This window comes from Anolis carolinensis, chromosome 3 (assembly GCF_035594765.1).
Source record: "Anolis carolinensis isolate JA03-04 chromosome 3, rAnoCar3.1.pri, whole genome shotgun sequence".
Taxonomy (NCBI): domain Eukaryota; kingdom Metazoa; phylum Chordata; class Lepidosauria; order Squamata; family Dactyloidae; genus Anolis; species Anolis carolinensis.
Window position 1 is genome coordinate 287502460 of NC_085843.1, and position 13402 is coordinate 287515861.

General features: G+C 43.9%; 1 protein-coding gene across 1 annotated transcript in view; it reads left to right on the top strand.

The window, feature by feature from the left end:
- LOC103280851 (uncharacterized) overlaps nucleotides 1–13402 on the top strand; it is a 97191-nt gene that overhangs the window by 55796 nt on the left and 27993 nt on the right. Inside the window, exons 32-37 of the mRNA XM_062976995.1 lie at nucleotides 139–247; nucleotides 380–468; nucleotides 3283–3459; nucleotides 7032–7234; nucleotides 7521–7665; nucleotides 9034–9278. Coding sequence (XP_062833065.1) covers nucleotides 139–247; nucleotides 380–468; nucleotides 3283–3459; nucleotides 7032–7234; nucleotides 7521–7665; nucleotides 9034–9278 — 968 coding nt within the window. The remainder of the gene's footprint in view (nucleotides 1–138; nucleotides 248–379; nucleotides 469–3282; nucleotides 3460–7031; nucleotides 7235–7520; nucleotides 7666–9033; nucleotides 9279–13402) is intronic.

Below are 13402 nucleotides of genomic sequence, written 5' to 3' on the forward strand. Positions count from 1 at the left end.
ATTGAGCCACAGCAATTAAATATGAGGTCAAACTGCACCGATCCTGCAATGTAGATATGGAGTCAAACTGCACCAATTCTGCAGTGTAGATGTAGCCCTTGACTCTGACAAGGTTTCTTCTGTTCTTGCTCCTTGAAGGTAATTACAACGGTGACCCAAGTGACGACAACCTTAAGCCTGATGGACAACCTGCAGGCAGTTCCACCAGCCTTGGAGACAGCTGGCTGGTCCCGGAGAACCTCACAGAGTAAGTGGCTCAGAGGTTCATGGGCTTCCTTGGTGTTCTGGGAAGGCGGTTCCACCAGGAAGCTTTTCTGAGAAGATCTGAGACCCCTAAAAGTTGCTTCAAAGCCATTGCTTTCCTCCTTGCATCACGTAGGTGTTCCAGCCCTGAACCACTTTGCAAGCCAGACTTGGAGGAAGAAATCCGGAGGGATTCTGCCTGTACCATGATCACAGACCCAGCAGGTAGGACCTCTGGTAGGAAATGATGGGCGAGGAATGGAAGTTGTCCACTGGGAAGAAGCCAGAAGGGCTGCAAAGCTGGGGTGGCTTGTTTGCTTGACCACTGTAAGCTCCAGATTGGTCCAGGCTCTCCAGTTTCTAGGGACAGACAGATCCATTTTTTTCCTTTCATCTTCAATTCTGATTGTAGTAAACCAGACATGGGAAACCTTCAGCCCTCCAGGTGTTTTGGACTTCAACGCCCACAATTCCTAACAGCCTACCAACTGTGTTGTTGAAGGCTTTCATGGCTGGAATCACAGGGTTGTTGTGTGTTTTCCGGACTGTATGGCCATGTTCCAGAAGTATTCGCTCCTGATGTTTTGCCCACATCTATGGCAGGCATCCTCAGAGGTTGTGAGGCATGGAGCCTACCAACTGTTAGGAATTGTAGGAGTTGAAGTCCAAAACATTTGGAAGGTTGCCCATGACTGCCAGGTTCTTCCTCTTGGGTTTATGGAGATCCATGTGAAGTTTGGAAAGGTCCATAAATGGGGTAAAACCTTCCCCCACTCGAAAGGATCCAGGTTGCAGGTCTGTGGGAGACCTTGCTCTGAGAGACCCTTACTATTGGGAGCATGAAGGGGTTGCCACTCCTTAGAACCACCTGCCAAAAAGCAATGGGGGCTCCCACCATTCCCAAGAAGAGCCCTACTTGCCACCAAGAGATGCCACTTTCAGGGCTTTCTGTATCTCTGTCGGTGGCCCATAGTAGCAGCCACTTCAGCAAAAGGGGTGGCCAAGGAGGACAATCCCTATAGCAGGTCCCAAAAGAGAATGTCCTGTACAACCCTGCAAGAAATACATTGAAAGAGTCACCACTTCTATGATGGGTCCACAGCCAATGGGCATTGCACCAACTGGACCATTGACCATCTGACAGATGAGGAGCTTCACAACACCTGCATTAACATCTTGGACTCATTGTATTTGGAGTTTATGAAACTGAGGTTGCATTGGACGTTGATTGAGCTTAGATCGTGCCTTCCTGCATGGCTGAAGAGGGATGGACTGGGTGGGCTTTGGAGTCCCTTCCAGTTCTATGATCCTGTCTTATAGACATCCACAAGTCATGGCAAAATGGGGTTGGCCTAGATGGCCTTTGGAGTCCCCACAAGTTCTATGATTCTGCCTTCCAGACGTCCACTGGCTGTATTTTTTTTGCATGGCAAAATGGGGTTGGACTAGATGGCCCTGGGAGGGGTTCCTTCCAAGGCTATGATTGCATGATCCTGTCTTTCAGTGGTCCCTTGGTTATGTATTTCTCCATGTAGTTTGTCAAAAGTACGTTAAAAAACCTTTACATTTTCAGTGAGACAGCGTATTAGGCACTTTACAGAGAAAGTAGACACACAGAGACTATATAACTACATTGGGTACACAAACAAAGGGGATGTTACATTTTACTCAGCATCCACACATATATAAACATTAATTCATCCATCAAGGATCCATTACCATCCCTTCTTCCATCGCCTGGAGAAGAGACCCGTATGTAGGCCAGATTGCATTCCCTGCAAATCTGCCCATTTTGTAAATACACCATCTCTCTCCGTCCCTTGGAGAAAGCGACGGGTGACCGTATTCTGCGTTCCATTGCAGATCTGACACATTTTTGGATTGTAAAAAGGTCTCTTATATAGCATATTTCTTGCTGATGTTGTTCCAAAAACTTGTAAATGACTGACAGGTTGTTTTGCAGCTAAAACATGCTGACTCCATCAGCTGAGGACAGATGTTAGCATTTCCTTCTGAAGCAAGGTGCATTGTTTGACTTCCTTAGCTTAAAAGAGTCATTGCCTCTGGTCATGTAAACATGTTGTTTTCCACCACATTTGTCTCTGGTCATGTCAGCAGTTCAGCAGTTCAGGAATTCTTTTTTTGAAAAATTTGAAACAGTTTATTATAGTTATGGTATATAAAAGAACAACAAATCATAGCAGATATAGTCAGGTAACAATAATTTTGATGTATACATGCATACCTGCATTAGTCAATTATTTATTTATTTATTTACAGTATTTATATTCCGCCCTTCTTTCTCACCCCGAAGGGGACTCAGGGCGGATCACATTATATACATATAGGGCAAACATTCAATGCCCATAAACACATCGAACCGAGACAGAGACAGACAGACGCAGAGACAATTTAACCTTCTCCTGAGGGGATGTTCAATTCTGGCCACAGGGGGGAGCAGCTGCTTCATCATCCACTCTGACGGCACTTCCTCATTCCAGGTCGTAAATTAGTTAATCTTGCCTCCCCACTTTATAAGTGGTACCTTATCTCCTACTTGATAGATGCAACTATCTTTCGGGTTGCTAGGTCAGCAACGAGCAGGGGCTATATTTTATTTTTAATTGACAGGTGCTCACTCCGCCACGGGCTGGCCTCGAACTCATGACCTCGTGGTCAGAGTGATTTATTGCAGCAGCTGCTTACCAGCCTGCGCCACAGCCCGACCCCAATCAGTTAATTCTGACATTGAGTGCATATTATTATCAGCAACTTACCTTAAAACATAGTCTTGCTATTTCTACATGTTATCCACTATTTTCAGTCTAAGCTCTCTACTCATTAAAAATTTATAAGTATGAATACTTGAATTCGTAACCTCCTTTTGTTGTTTTCCAGGCTTCAATGCTCTTAGAATGGTATCTTCAGCCTTATAGGCCCCAATCACACTCCTTTCATACAATTTCATTCAAGCCACACACCACAGGTTCCTTCCAGGTCTATGTTTCTAGGATCTTCTTTCCCCCTTTTTTTGAACAGGAATCTTCAAGGACTGCCATCCCGTGGTGAATCCAACCAATTTCTTTGAGAACTGTGTCCTGGACTCCTGCTTCACCAGCGGGCAGCAGACGGCCATTTGCAACGGTCTGCAGGCGTACGCGGAGGCCTGTTCCAATGCAGGGCTGTGCCTGGAGTGGAGGAACGACACCTTCTGCCGTGAGTGGGGCGCAGGATGGGCAGAGGGACTCTCTGGGCAAAACCAAGACTGGGGCGGGAGGAGAAGCCTTGGCTTGGCTGCATTTAGAGGAAGATCAAACATGCAATAGTAGTCTTTTTAGACTGTACACCCCAGAATCTCACAGCCAATGGAGTTGTTCTCCATGCTGGTGGAGGATTCTGGTAACTGACACCACCCCCAAGGGAATCGTATGAGTTTGAGGAGACAGTGAGGAGGCAGGTGGAAATCAAGAAGACTGTTGTTAGGGATTCCTCTTCTTCAGAAGAGGAAGGGGAGCATGAAAGTGTTCATGAATCTGAGGAGGAGATTTTGCAAGTACCCACATAGATTCTTTGAACCTAATACATGATTTTAACATTTTATCTTGTATGTGGTTTTTATGACTTGCTTATTGTCTGATTATTGGTTTCCTTGGTTTTATTGGGTTTTTTATTGTTCTGTTCGGGCTTGGCCCCATGTAAGCCGCCCGAGTCCCTTCGGGGAGATGGGGCGGGGTATAAGAATAAAATTATTATTATTATATTATATTATATTTCTAGAGAGGCAAAATGAAACAGAGCAGAGACATCGTTCAGCTAGAATATCTGCCAGAAATGCAGCTGAGTAATTAGGAACTTCCCTAGCAGCTGTGAGGGGACTCAAGGCTATAAAGCAGAAGCAGGTGCAGCCAGCTCTTGCTGGTAACAAACTGACTCTAATGCCTTCACTCTCCGTGTGCCTGCTCCTAGTCTGCATCTGGATTTATGGCTGTTTCTTTGTCTGAAGTAAGACTGCTGTTTGATTTGGGAGTTTATTAGAGATTGTGTTTGCCCTATGACTTCCTTGCTGCTTTTTGCATTATTCCACTGAATGTGCTGTACTTTATGTTTTGCTGAAGTAAGGCAGTTTTAAGGCTGTTCTTGAAAGACAAAACAGGACAACTGTGTGCAGACATTTCCAAACTGTGTGTTGTGCCACGTTGGTATGTTGGCACCAATGTGTGGCACAAACATAACTAGAAACATCTGGGTCTATGTGAATTACTCTAAGCAATGAATCATGTATTTTAAAAATATATAAACAAAAGGTTTTAATATTCATGAGAGATGTGTTTCCATACATCTCCTTATGACAATGTATGTATGTGTTTTTATCTCTAATAAGGGACTGGTTTAAACTCCAGTTTGCTAGTGAAACTGAATTACTGTGTTGTGAAATGATGCGTGTCTAAAAAGTGTGTCACCAACATGAAATGTTTGAAAAGCTCTGCTCTAGAGAAACAGTGGGGTATTTGCCTTTGGTGCAGTCCAAGGTTGCGAAAAAGGTGTTAGTGCTATTAGGCAAGTAGAGGCACATTGAGCATGTATGGGCATTGCATATGCATTGTGCATGCATGCATAATTGGTAGAGCATTTGGTTGCAGTCCAAACCACTATGTAACTATCTGAGCAGAGGTTTGCATTGTTGTTGTGGGCCTCCCAAGTCACTGGGTTTTCTGAGCATCATTAGTTCAGATGAGGTTTACCTTTGCATTTCTCTGAAGCTGAGAGATTGTGACTTGCCCAAGGTCACCCAGTGGGTTGTCAAAGCTGAACGGGAATCAATGTAACACTCAAATTGAATTTGCCTTCTTCTGAAGCTGCGCTGATGCAGTTTCACACCACTTTAATGGTCATGGCTCAGTGTCATCCTGGGACTTGCAGTTTGGTGATGCACCAGGACTCTTTGGCAGAAAAGGCTCAAGATCTTTCAACCTGGAAGCTACAAGGCATAGTAGAGCCTTTTCGACCTCTGCTCCGATTCTGGGGAACTCATGGCCTCCATATGTTAGAGCAATGTCGGAGTTGCGACCTTTTGTAAAAGCGCTCAAGACTTGGCTGTTTGGTTGTGCATTTAAGTAAATCAGATCTAATTTGCCAAATAGTCACTGTTGAATGTTTTTATGTTGAATGTTTTTATATTGTGGAATGATATTTTGAATTGTAAGTCGCTCGGAGCACTCTGGTGGAAAGAGACTAATTAAGAAATAAAGTGAAGTGAAGTGAACTCCAACTCCCAGGATTCTATGGCATTAAACCAAGGCAATCCAAGTCATATCCAATTGCACTCATTCTGCAGTATATGTGACTTGCCCAAGGTCAGCCCTAATTGAGTGGGGATCAAACTCTGGTCTCCAAAGTCATCTTCCAACGTCTCAGCTACAATGCCACACTAGTTCTCATAGACCAGTGATGGCCAACCTATGACACGCGTGTCAGCACTGACACGCCTAGCCATTTTTGCTGACACGCTGCCGCATGCAGATTGATTGGATGACTATGTCTTTTGTGGCCAAATTCAGTGTGATTTCGTCACGTGGTTTTGTTGTTTACTCCATAGGAATTATGCACATTACATTTATATATATATATATATATATATATATACACATACATACAGTAGAGTCTCGCTTATCCAACATAAACGGGCTGGCAGAACGTTGGATAAGCGAATATGTTGAATAATAAGGAGAGATTAAGGAAAAGCCTATTAAACATCAAATTAGGTTATGATTTTACAAATTAAGCACCAAAACATCATGTTATACAACAAATTTGACAGAAAAAGTAGTTCAATATGCAGTAATGCTACGTAGTAATTACTGTATTTATGAATTTAGCACCAAAAAATCACGATATATTGAAAACATTGACTACAAAAATGTGTTGGATAATCCAGAACGCTGGATAAGCGAGTGTTGGATAAGTGAGACTCTACTGTACATTAGAGTCTCACTTATCCAACATAAATGGGCCAGCAGAACGTTGGATAAGCGTATATGTTGGATAATAAGGAGACATTAAGGAGAAACCTATTAAACATCAAATTAGGTTATGATTTTACAAATTAAGCACCAAAACATCATGCTTTACAAAAAATTTGACAGAAAAAGTAGTTCAATACTCAGTAATGCTATGTAGTAATCACTGTATTTATGAATTTAGCACCAAAATATCACGATGTATTGAAAACATTGACTACAAAAATGCGTTGGATAATCCAAAACGTTGGATAAGCGAATGTTGGATAAGTGAGACTCTACTGTGTGTGTGTGTGTGTGTGTGTGTGTGTGTGTGTGTGTGTGTGTATATATATATATATAATCATTCTATTATTATTCTGTTATTGTAGTATATTATCATATGATTACTATTATATTATTATTATATTATTCATTATTCGTGACTACATTGAAACTAGAATAGAGAAAAATCAGTGTGGAAACTGCAAGAGGTACCATAGATTGTTCTACATGGAAATAATGGTAGTAAATAGTTTTGATTTATTAAATACAGCTATATATTACTATTATGTATTTTTGTTACTTAAACTATACATATTGCGAAATTGTGTTGTTGTTTTTTTTTTCTTGAAGTGACACACCACCCAAGTCATGCTAGGTTGTTTGGTGAATTTTGACACACCAAGCGCAAAAGGTTGCCCACCATTGTCATAGACGTACAGAGTGAACGTGTGGAAGGCCTTGTGGGGATGCACTGAGTTTCTCTTCCTTTCTGCTTCTTCCTTGCAGCCATCTCCTGCCCTTCGGGGAGCCACTTCCAAAGCTGTGGGGAGCGCTGTGTCGCTAGTTGCGTGACTCCTGCTTTGCGCAGCGCATGCAGCCGTCTGCCCGTCGAGGGATGCTTCTGCGACGAAGGCTTCCTCCTGAGCGGAGACCGATGCGTCCCCGAGAGCAGCTGCGGGTGCATCAATGACCAGGGCCAGTACTTCCAGGCAGGTTGTCTCCCTTTGTTGTCATTGAGGCCGTGAGCAAAGAAGACACACCTGTGTCCATTCTTTGACCACAAAAGCCATCCCCATGGAGGAAAGCGCCACCTCCGTGGAACTCATAAAGAACAATATCAACTTCAACTGCCAGGTCCCCTGCAAACAAACCCAAACATGGTTGTTGTATGTATTCCGGGCTGTATGGCCATGTTCTTCCAGACGTCCGCCCAGATGTGATGGATCTCTTTCTTTGTCTCTCTCTCTCTCTCTCTCTCTCTCTCTCTTTCTGCAGCTTTGGGAGAGTTGGTTCCCGGAGGAGACCTGCAGCGAGCGCTGCACCTGTGAACATGGCGGCTCCATTGCATGCACACCTTGGGAATGTGGTGTCCTGGAGAAATGTGGTGTTCAGGATGGAGTGCTTGGCTGCCACACCAGAAGTGAGTCTGGGGCCGGTGGGCAAGGCTTGGAGGCTGGACAATGTGGGGTAGGGGTCTCCATAGAGCAGGCTTGGGCAAACTTGGGCTGGTAGGTTGTTAGGAATTGTGGGAGTTGAAAGTCCAAAACATCTGGAGAGTCTAAGTATGCTCATTCTGTTCATAGAGCATCCAGCTGTAAGGAAATGAAAGGAGGAGCAGGTGGTAGTTCAGCAACTCAAATGAAGACATGTCATTTGTTGGAATTTTTAATTAGGTTAACATGTTTTTATTTCACTGTTCATTGGTTTTAATTTGGAATTGTTTGGATTGTTCATATTTTTTTACCTGCTTCCTGACATGAGTTCTCATGATTAAAAAAATATTAATAATAATAGGTCAAAGGGGACTGAACCAGGTCTTCGACCCATCCAAGTCCAATACTGTCATCCTGAGGTTGCTATGGATCACTGGGGCTTCAGGCTTTCCTGTTTCCATGCCTGCGACTCAACCTGGAAAACAATTCAGACACTTGGTCAATTAAGCCAATATTGACCGCTCTGACTGGCACCCACAGGATTCATTCCTGCTTTAACTGGAGAAGAATCCTGGTGGTCTCCTGTCCCAATCCTATCCTAATGTGACCTGACTTGACTTCCAGAATCAGACTTAGGATGATGGTGGTGTGGATCAGATCCCCTCATAGCAACATAGGCCGCTTCCTTAGCTTATACAGAACCTTGAGGGTTCATTTGGCCCCATGGTGTCAGCTCTGATTGGCAGCTGCAGCTTTCACTAACATTCCAGATAAGATTCTTTACTCAAAAATTACAGTAGTGATTTCTCTGCCAACTAATAGTTGGTCCCAGTAACACTTTATAAATAATAACACTTTATTTATATCCCGCCCTATCTCCCCAAGGGGACTCAAGGCAGATTACATGCACATACACAGCAAACATTCAATGTCGTTTGGATAAACAGAACAAAGAGAAAGGAGGTATGTTGTGTCGAGCTCCAGCTTCGATGCCTTGGAGGCTGTGCTTGGATTCAGCCACAAGGGGGTGCTGTTGCTCCATACTCTATGACAAAGAGCCATCAGGACTTCCTCCTTCCTTTTGGTCGCCGGCATTTCTAGTCTTTTTCTTTTATGGTGTCATAAAATATCTCCTCCGTTTAATTAGCGGTACCTAATTTCTCAAACCCAACCTTTCTTTGTCTTTGAAAAACAAAATGTGTTGGCCTCCAACTCTTGTGCTAGTGTATGGAAGAGAAACAGGACCCATCTCCTAACTCTCCCTTGGTCCTGATGGTTCATGTTCATCCTCTGGCTTCCCTTGGCCTCTGTCTCCCAATGGGTGCGTGGCTCTGAGCTTCCCCTTCCTTCCGCAGGCCGGGCGTCATGCCACGTGGCCGGAGACCCGCACTATTACACCTTCGACAAGGTGATGCACACCTTCCTGGGCAGCTGCACCTACACCCTGGCCACCCTCTGCGCCAACAACAGCAGCGCCACCCCCTTCGCCGTCAGCGGGAGGAACGAAGAGCGAGGCCAGAAGGGCGCCACCTACCTGCGGGAGGTCTACGTTGACGTCCACGGCACCCGGGTCACCCTCCAGAACAACAAGAGGATCTTGGTATGGAGGGAAACCTGGACCGTTTGGGGGATTGAACTGCTTGCTACTTTGGCATCTGGCTGAGTGGGACTAGGGGCGAATCTACAGGGTAGAATGAACCAAGTTGTCATGAATGCTTTTTGAACCTTAAAATCTTCTTTGATCTGTTTTCAATGGGTCAGGGTGCATTAGGCACTTTCAGAGAAAGAAGACTCCAGTATTGGGTTTAATAACAACTACAGTAGAGTCTCACTTATTTATTTATTTATTTATTTATTTCAATTATTTATACCCCGCCCTTCTCACCCGAGGGGACTCAGGGCGGCTTACAAGTGGCAATTGATGCCGTTACACTGATATACAATAAACTAAAACGATTAAAACAGTTAAAACAGTCATAAAATAGTCATAAAATACAATATACAAAGTTTAAAACAATGCAAAGTGCTTATGCCATTCATCCACCAGACCTTATACAAGAGCCGTAATTCAGACCGCACCGAAGCCAACACATGCTTATTCTTCATTATTATTCTAACCCTAACTTATCCAACATAAACGGGCCAGCAGAACATTGGATAAGAGAAAATGTTGGATAAGAAGGAGGGATTAAGGAAAAGCTTATTAAATATCAAATTACATTATGATTTTATAAATTAAGCACCAAAACATCATGTTTTACTACAAATCAACAGAAAAAGCAATTCAATACGCGGTTACGTAATGTAGTAATTACTGTATTTACGAATTTAGCACCAAAACATCACAATGCTATTGAAAACATTGACTACAAAAACATTGACTACTAAAAGGTAGACTGTGTTGGATAATCCAGATCGTTGGATAAGCAAATGTTGGAGAAGTGAGACTCTACTGTATATTGGTCACACAGACAAAAAGGGTACATTCACATATACTCTAACATTCACTCATAATCCGTTCCTTCCTCATTCGTGCTCACCATCCTTGATCAGCTTCTTGAGAGGAGGAAGTTGTTCACAATGGTGTTCCTGCCGGTCTGACACATTTTCCAAGAGAAAAGTGTCCCTTTATGTAACAATTTTCCTGTTGTTGTTTTCTTGACTGACAATTGGTTGGGTCGATACAGGGAATGCCGTGGATGTAGCATATCTAGATTTCAGTAAGGCCTTCGACAAAGTCCCCCACGACCTTCTGGCAAACAAACTAGTAAAATGTGGGCTAGACAAAACTACGGTTAGGTGGATCTGTAATTGGCTAAGCGAACGAACCCAAAGGGTGCTCACCAATGCGTCGTCTTCATCATGGAAAGAAGTGACAAGTGGAGTGCCACAAGCAGGGCTCCGTCCTGGGCCCGGTTCTGTTCAACATCTTTATTAACGACTTAGACGAAGGGTTAGAAGGCACGATCATCAAGTTTGCAGACGGGACCAAACTGGGAGGGAGAGCCAACACTCCAGAAGACAGGAGCAGAATTCAAAACGATCTTGACAGACTAGAGAGATGGGCCGAAACTAACAAAATGAAGTTCAACAGGGACAAATGCAAGATACTTCACTTCGGCAGAAAAAATGGAAATCAAAGATACAGAATGGGGGACGATGCCTGGCTTGACAGCAGTGTGTGCGAAAAAGATCTTGGAGTCCTTGTGGACAACAAGTTAAACATGAGCCTACAATGTGATGCGGCAGCTAAAAAAGCCAATGGGATTTTGGCCTGCATCAATAGGGGAATAGCGTCTAGATCCAGGGAAGTCATGCTCCCCCTTATTCTATTCTGCCTTGGTCAGACCACACCTGGAATACTGTGTCCAGTTTTGGGCACCGCAGATGAAGGGAGATGCTGACAAGCTGGAAAGCGTCCAGAGGAGGGCAACTAAAATGATCAAGGGTCTGGAGAACAAGCCCTATGAGGAGAGGCTTAAAGAGCTGGGCATGTTTAGCCTGCAGAAGAGAAGGCTGAGAGGAGACATGATAGCCATGTACAAATACGTGAAGGGAAGTCATAGGGAGGAGGGAGGGAGCTTCCTTTCTGCTGCCCTGCAGACTAGGACGCAAGGGAACAAGGGCTTCAAACTACAGGAAAGGAGATTCCACTTGAACATCAGGAAGAACTTCCTCACTGTGAGAGCTGTTCGGCAGTGGAACTCTCTCCCCCGGGCCGTGGTGGAGGCTCCTTCTTTGGAGGCTTTTAAGCAGAGGCTGGATGGCCATCTGTCGGGGGTGCTTTGAATGCGATTTCCTGCTTCTTAGCGGGGGGTTGGACTAGATGGCCCTTGAGGTCTCTTCCAACTCTACTATTCTATGATTCTATGAATTTGTTATTCGCAGAAACGTACTGACACTCCATTAGTTTCAGACAAGTGTTGTTTTTCTTCCTCAAGTAAGGACCCATGGTTTTCAACTTCTTTAACTTGTCTCTGACCATGTCAACCTATTGTTTACACCAAAAGTTCCCAGGTCAGTTATTGTCAGTTCAGCAGTTTTTCTTCGTCAGCACTTTCAATCTCCTTCATAATGTAATTTCAGACCTCAATCTTAGGATGGCATCTTCAGTCTTGGCAAGCCTTACTAGGCCTTCACCAAAGCCCAAACATTTATCCTCCCACACATCACACAGTTTGGCACCACTTTTAAATGCCACGTCTCAGGGGAGATGAGGTTTGTCAAGGTCTCTAGCCTTCTCTGTATGAACATGCTGTGAAATCCTGGTTGAGGCATTGACCATCTCTGGCAGAGGAGGCTAAGGACCTTGGCAAACCTCAAGTGGTGTCCAACTGCATTCATTCTCCTGCATAGATGCAACTAAGGGCAGCTTGGAGACTTTCCTGAGTTCAGCCATGGAAAGAAGCTTTGAATGAGTTCTCCAAAGGGCGGGTCCCATGAGGGAGTATAAGCACCTGGAACAGCTCCTTTTAAGTTCCAGTTCCAGACTAAATCCTGAAGTGGATTTGGCATCCAAATGACTTAGAAGCCACAAAATCCTGCTGAGGAAATGGAGCAACGTTGGGGACCTCTGGTCCTTAAAAAAGTTATCAAGTCTCACAAAACCTTGTGCAAGATTCACCTTAGGGTTGCCATAAAGTGGAAGTAATGTGACTAAATCCTGAAATGGATTTGACATCCAGCTGACTTGGAATCCACAAAATCCTGCTGAGGAAAGGGAGCAACGTTGGGGACCTCTGGTCCTTGAAAAAGTTATCAAGTCTCACAAAACCTTGTGCAAGATTCGCCGTAGGGTTGCCATAAATTGGAAGTCACATAGTGACCATATATATACATATATATATATATATATGGTCACTATCGTCACCTGGTGGTGGCACAGTGTGTTAAAGTGCTGAGCTGCTGAACTTGCAGACCGAAAGGTTCCAGGTTCAAATCCCAGGAGCGGAATGAGTGCCCGCTGTTAGCCCCAGCTCCTGCCAACCTAGCAGTTCGAAAACATGCCAATGTGAGTAGATCAATAGGTACCGCTCTGGCAGGAAGATAACAGTGCTCCATGCAGTAATGCCGGACACATGACCTTGGAGGTGTCTATGGACAATGCCGGCTCTTCGGCTTAGAAATGGAGATGAGCACCAATCCCCAGAGTCGGTCACGACTGGACTTAACGTCTGGGGAAAATCTTTACCTATATATATATATATATACACACACACACACACACACACACACACACACACACACACACACACATATATATATATACACATACATATACATACACACACACACACACACATACACACACACACATACACACACACAGGCTGAGTCTCCCTTATGCAAAATGCTTGGGATCTGAAGTGTTTTGAGTTCCATAATACCTGTATTGGCGTCTATATCCACAATGTGACACCTTGGAGGTCGGACGCAAGTCTAAACACAAAATTCAGTTTGTATATAGGTTACCATTTTATGCACAATATTTTAAATAATTTTTTGCATGAGGCAAAATTTGGGTACAGTAAACAAACAGAAAGCGAAAGAGCCATTACCTCATCTATTTAGGTGGACAATTTCAGGATTTGGAGCATTTTGGAATCCCAGATAATTTTTTTTAATTTTGGAGTATTGCTGTACCACTTCTGTGGCAAAATGCATTCTCCATGTGCAAGGCCTCCCATGGGGTTTGCAGCCATTGTCTGGGTCTTAGAAGTGGAA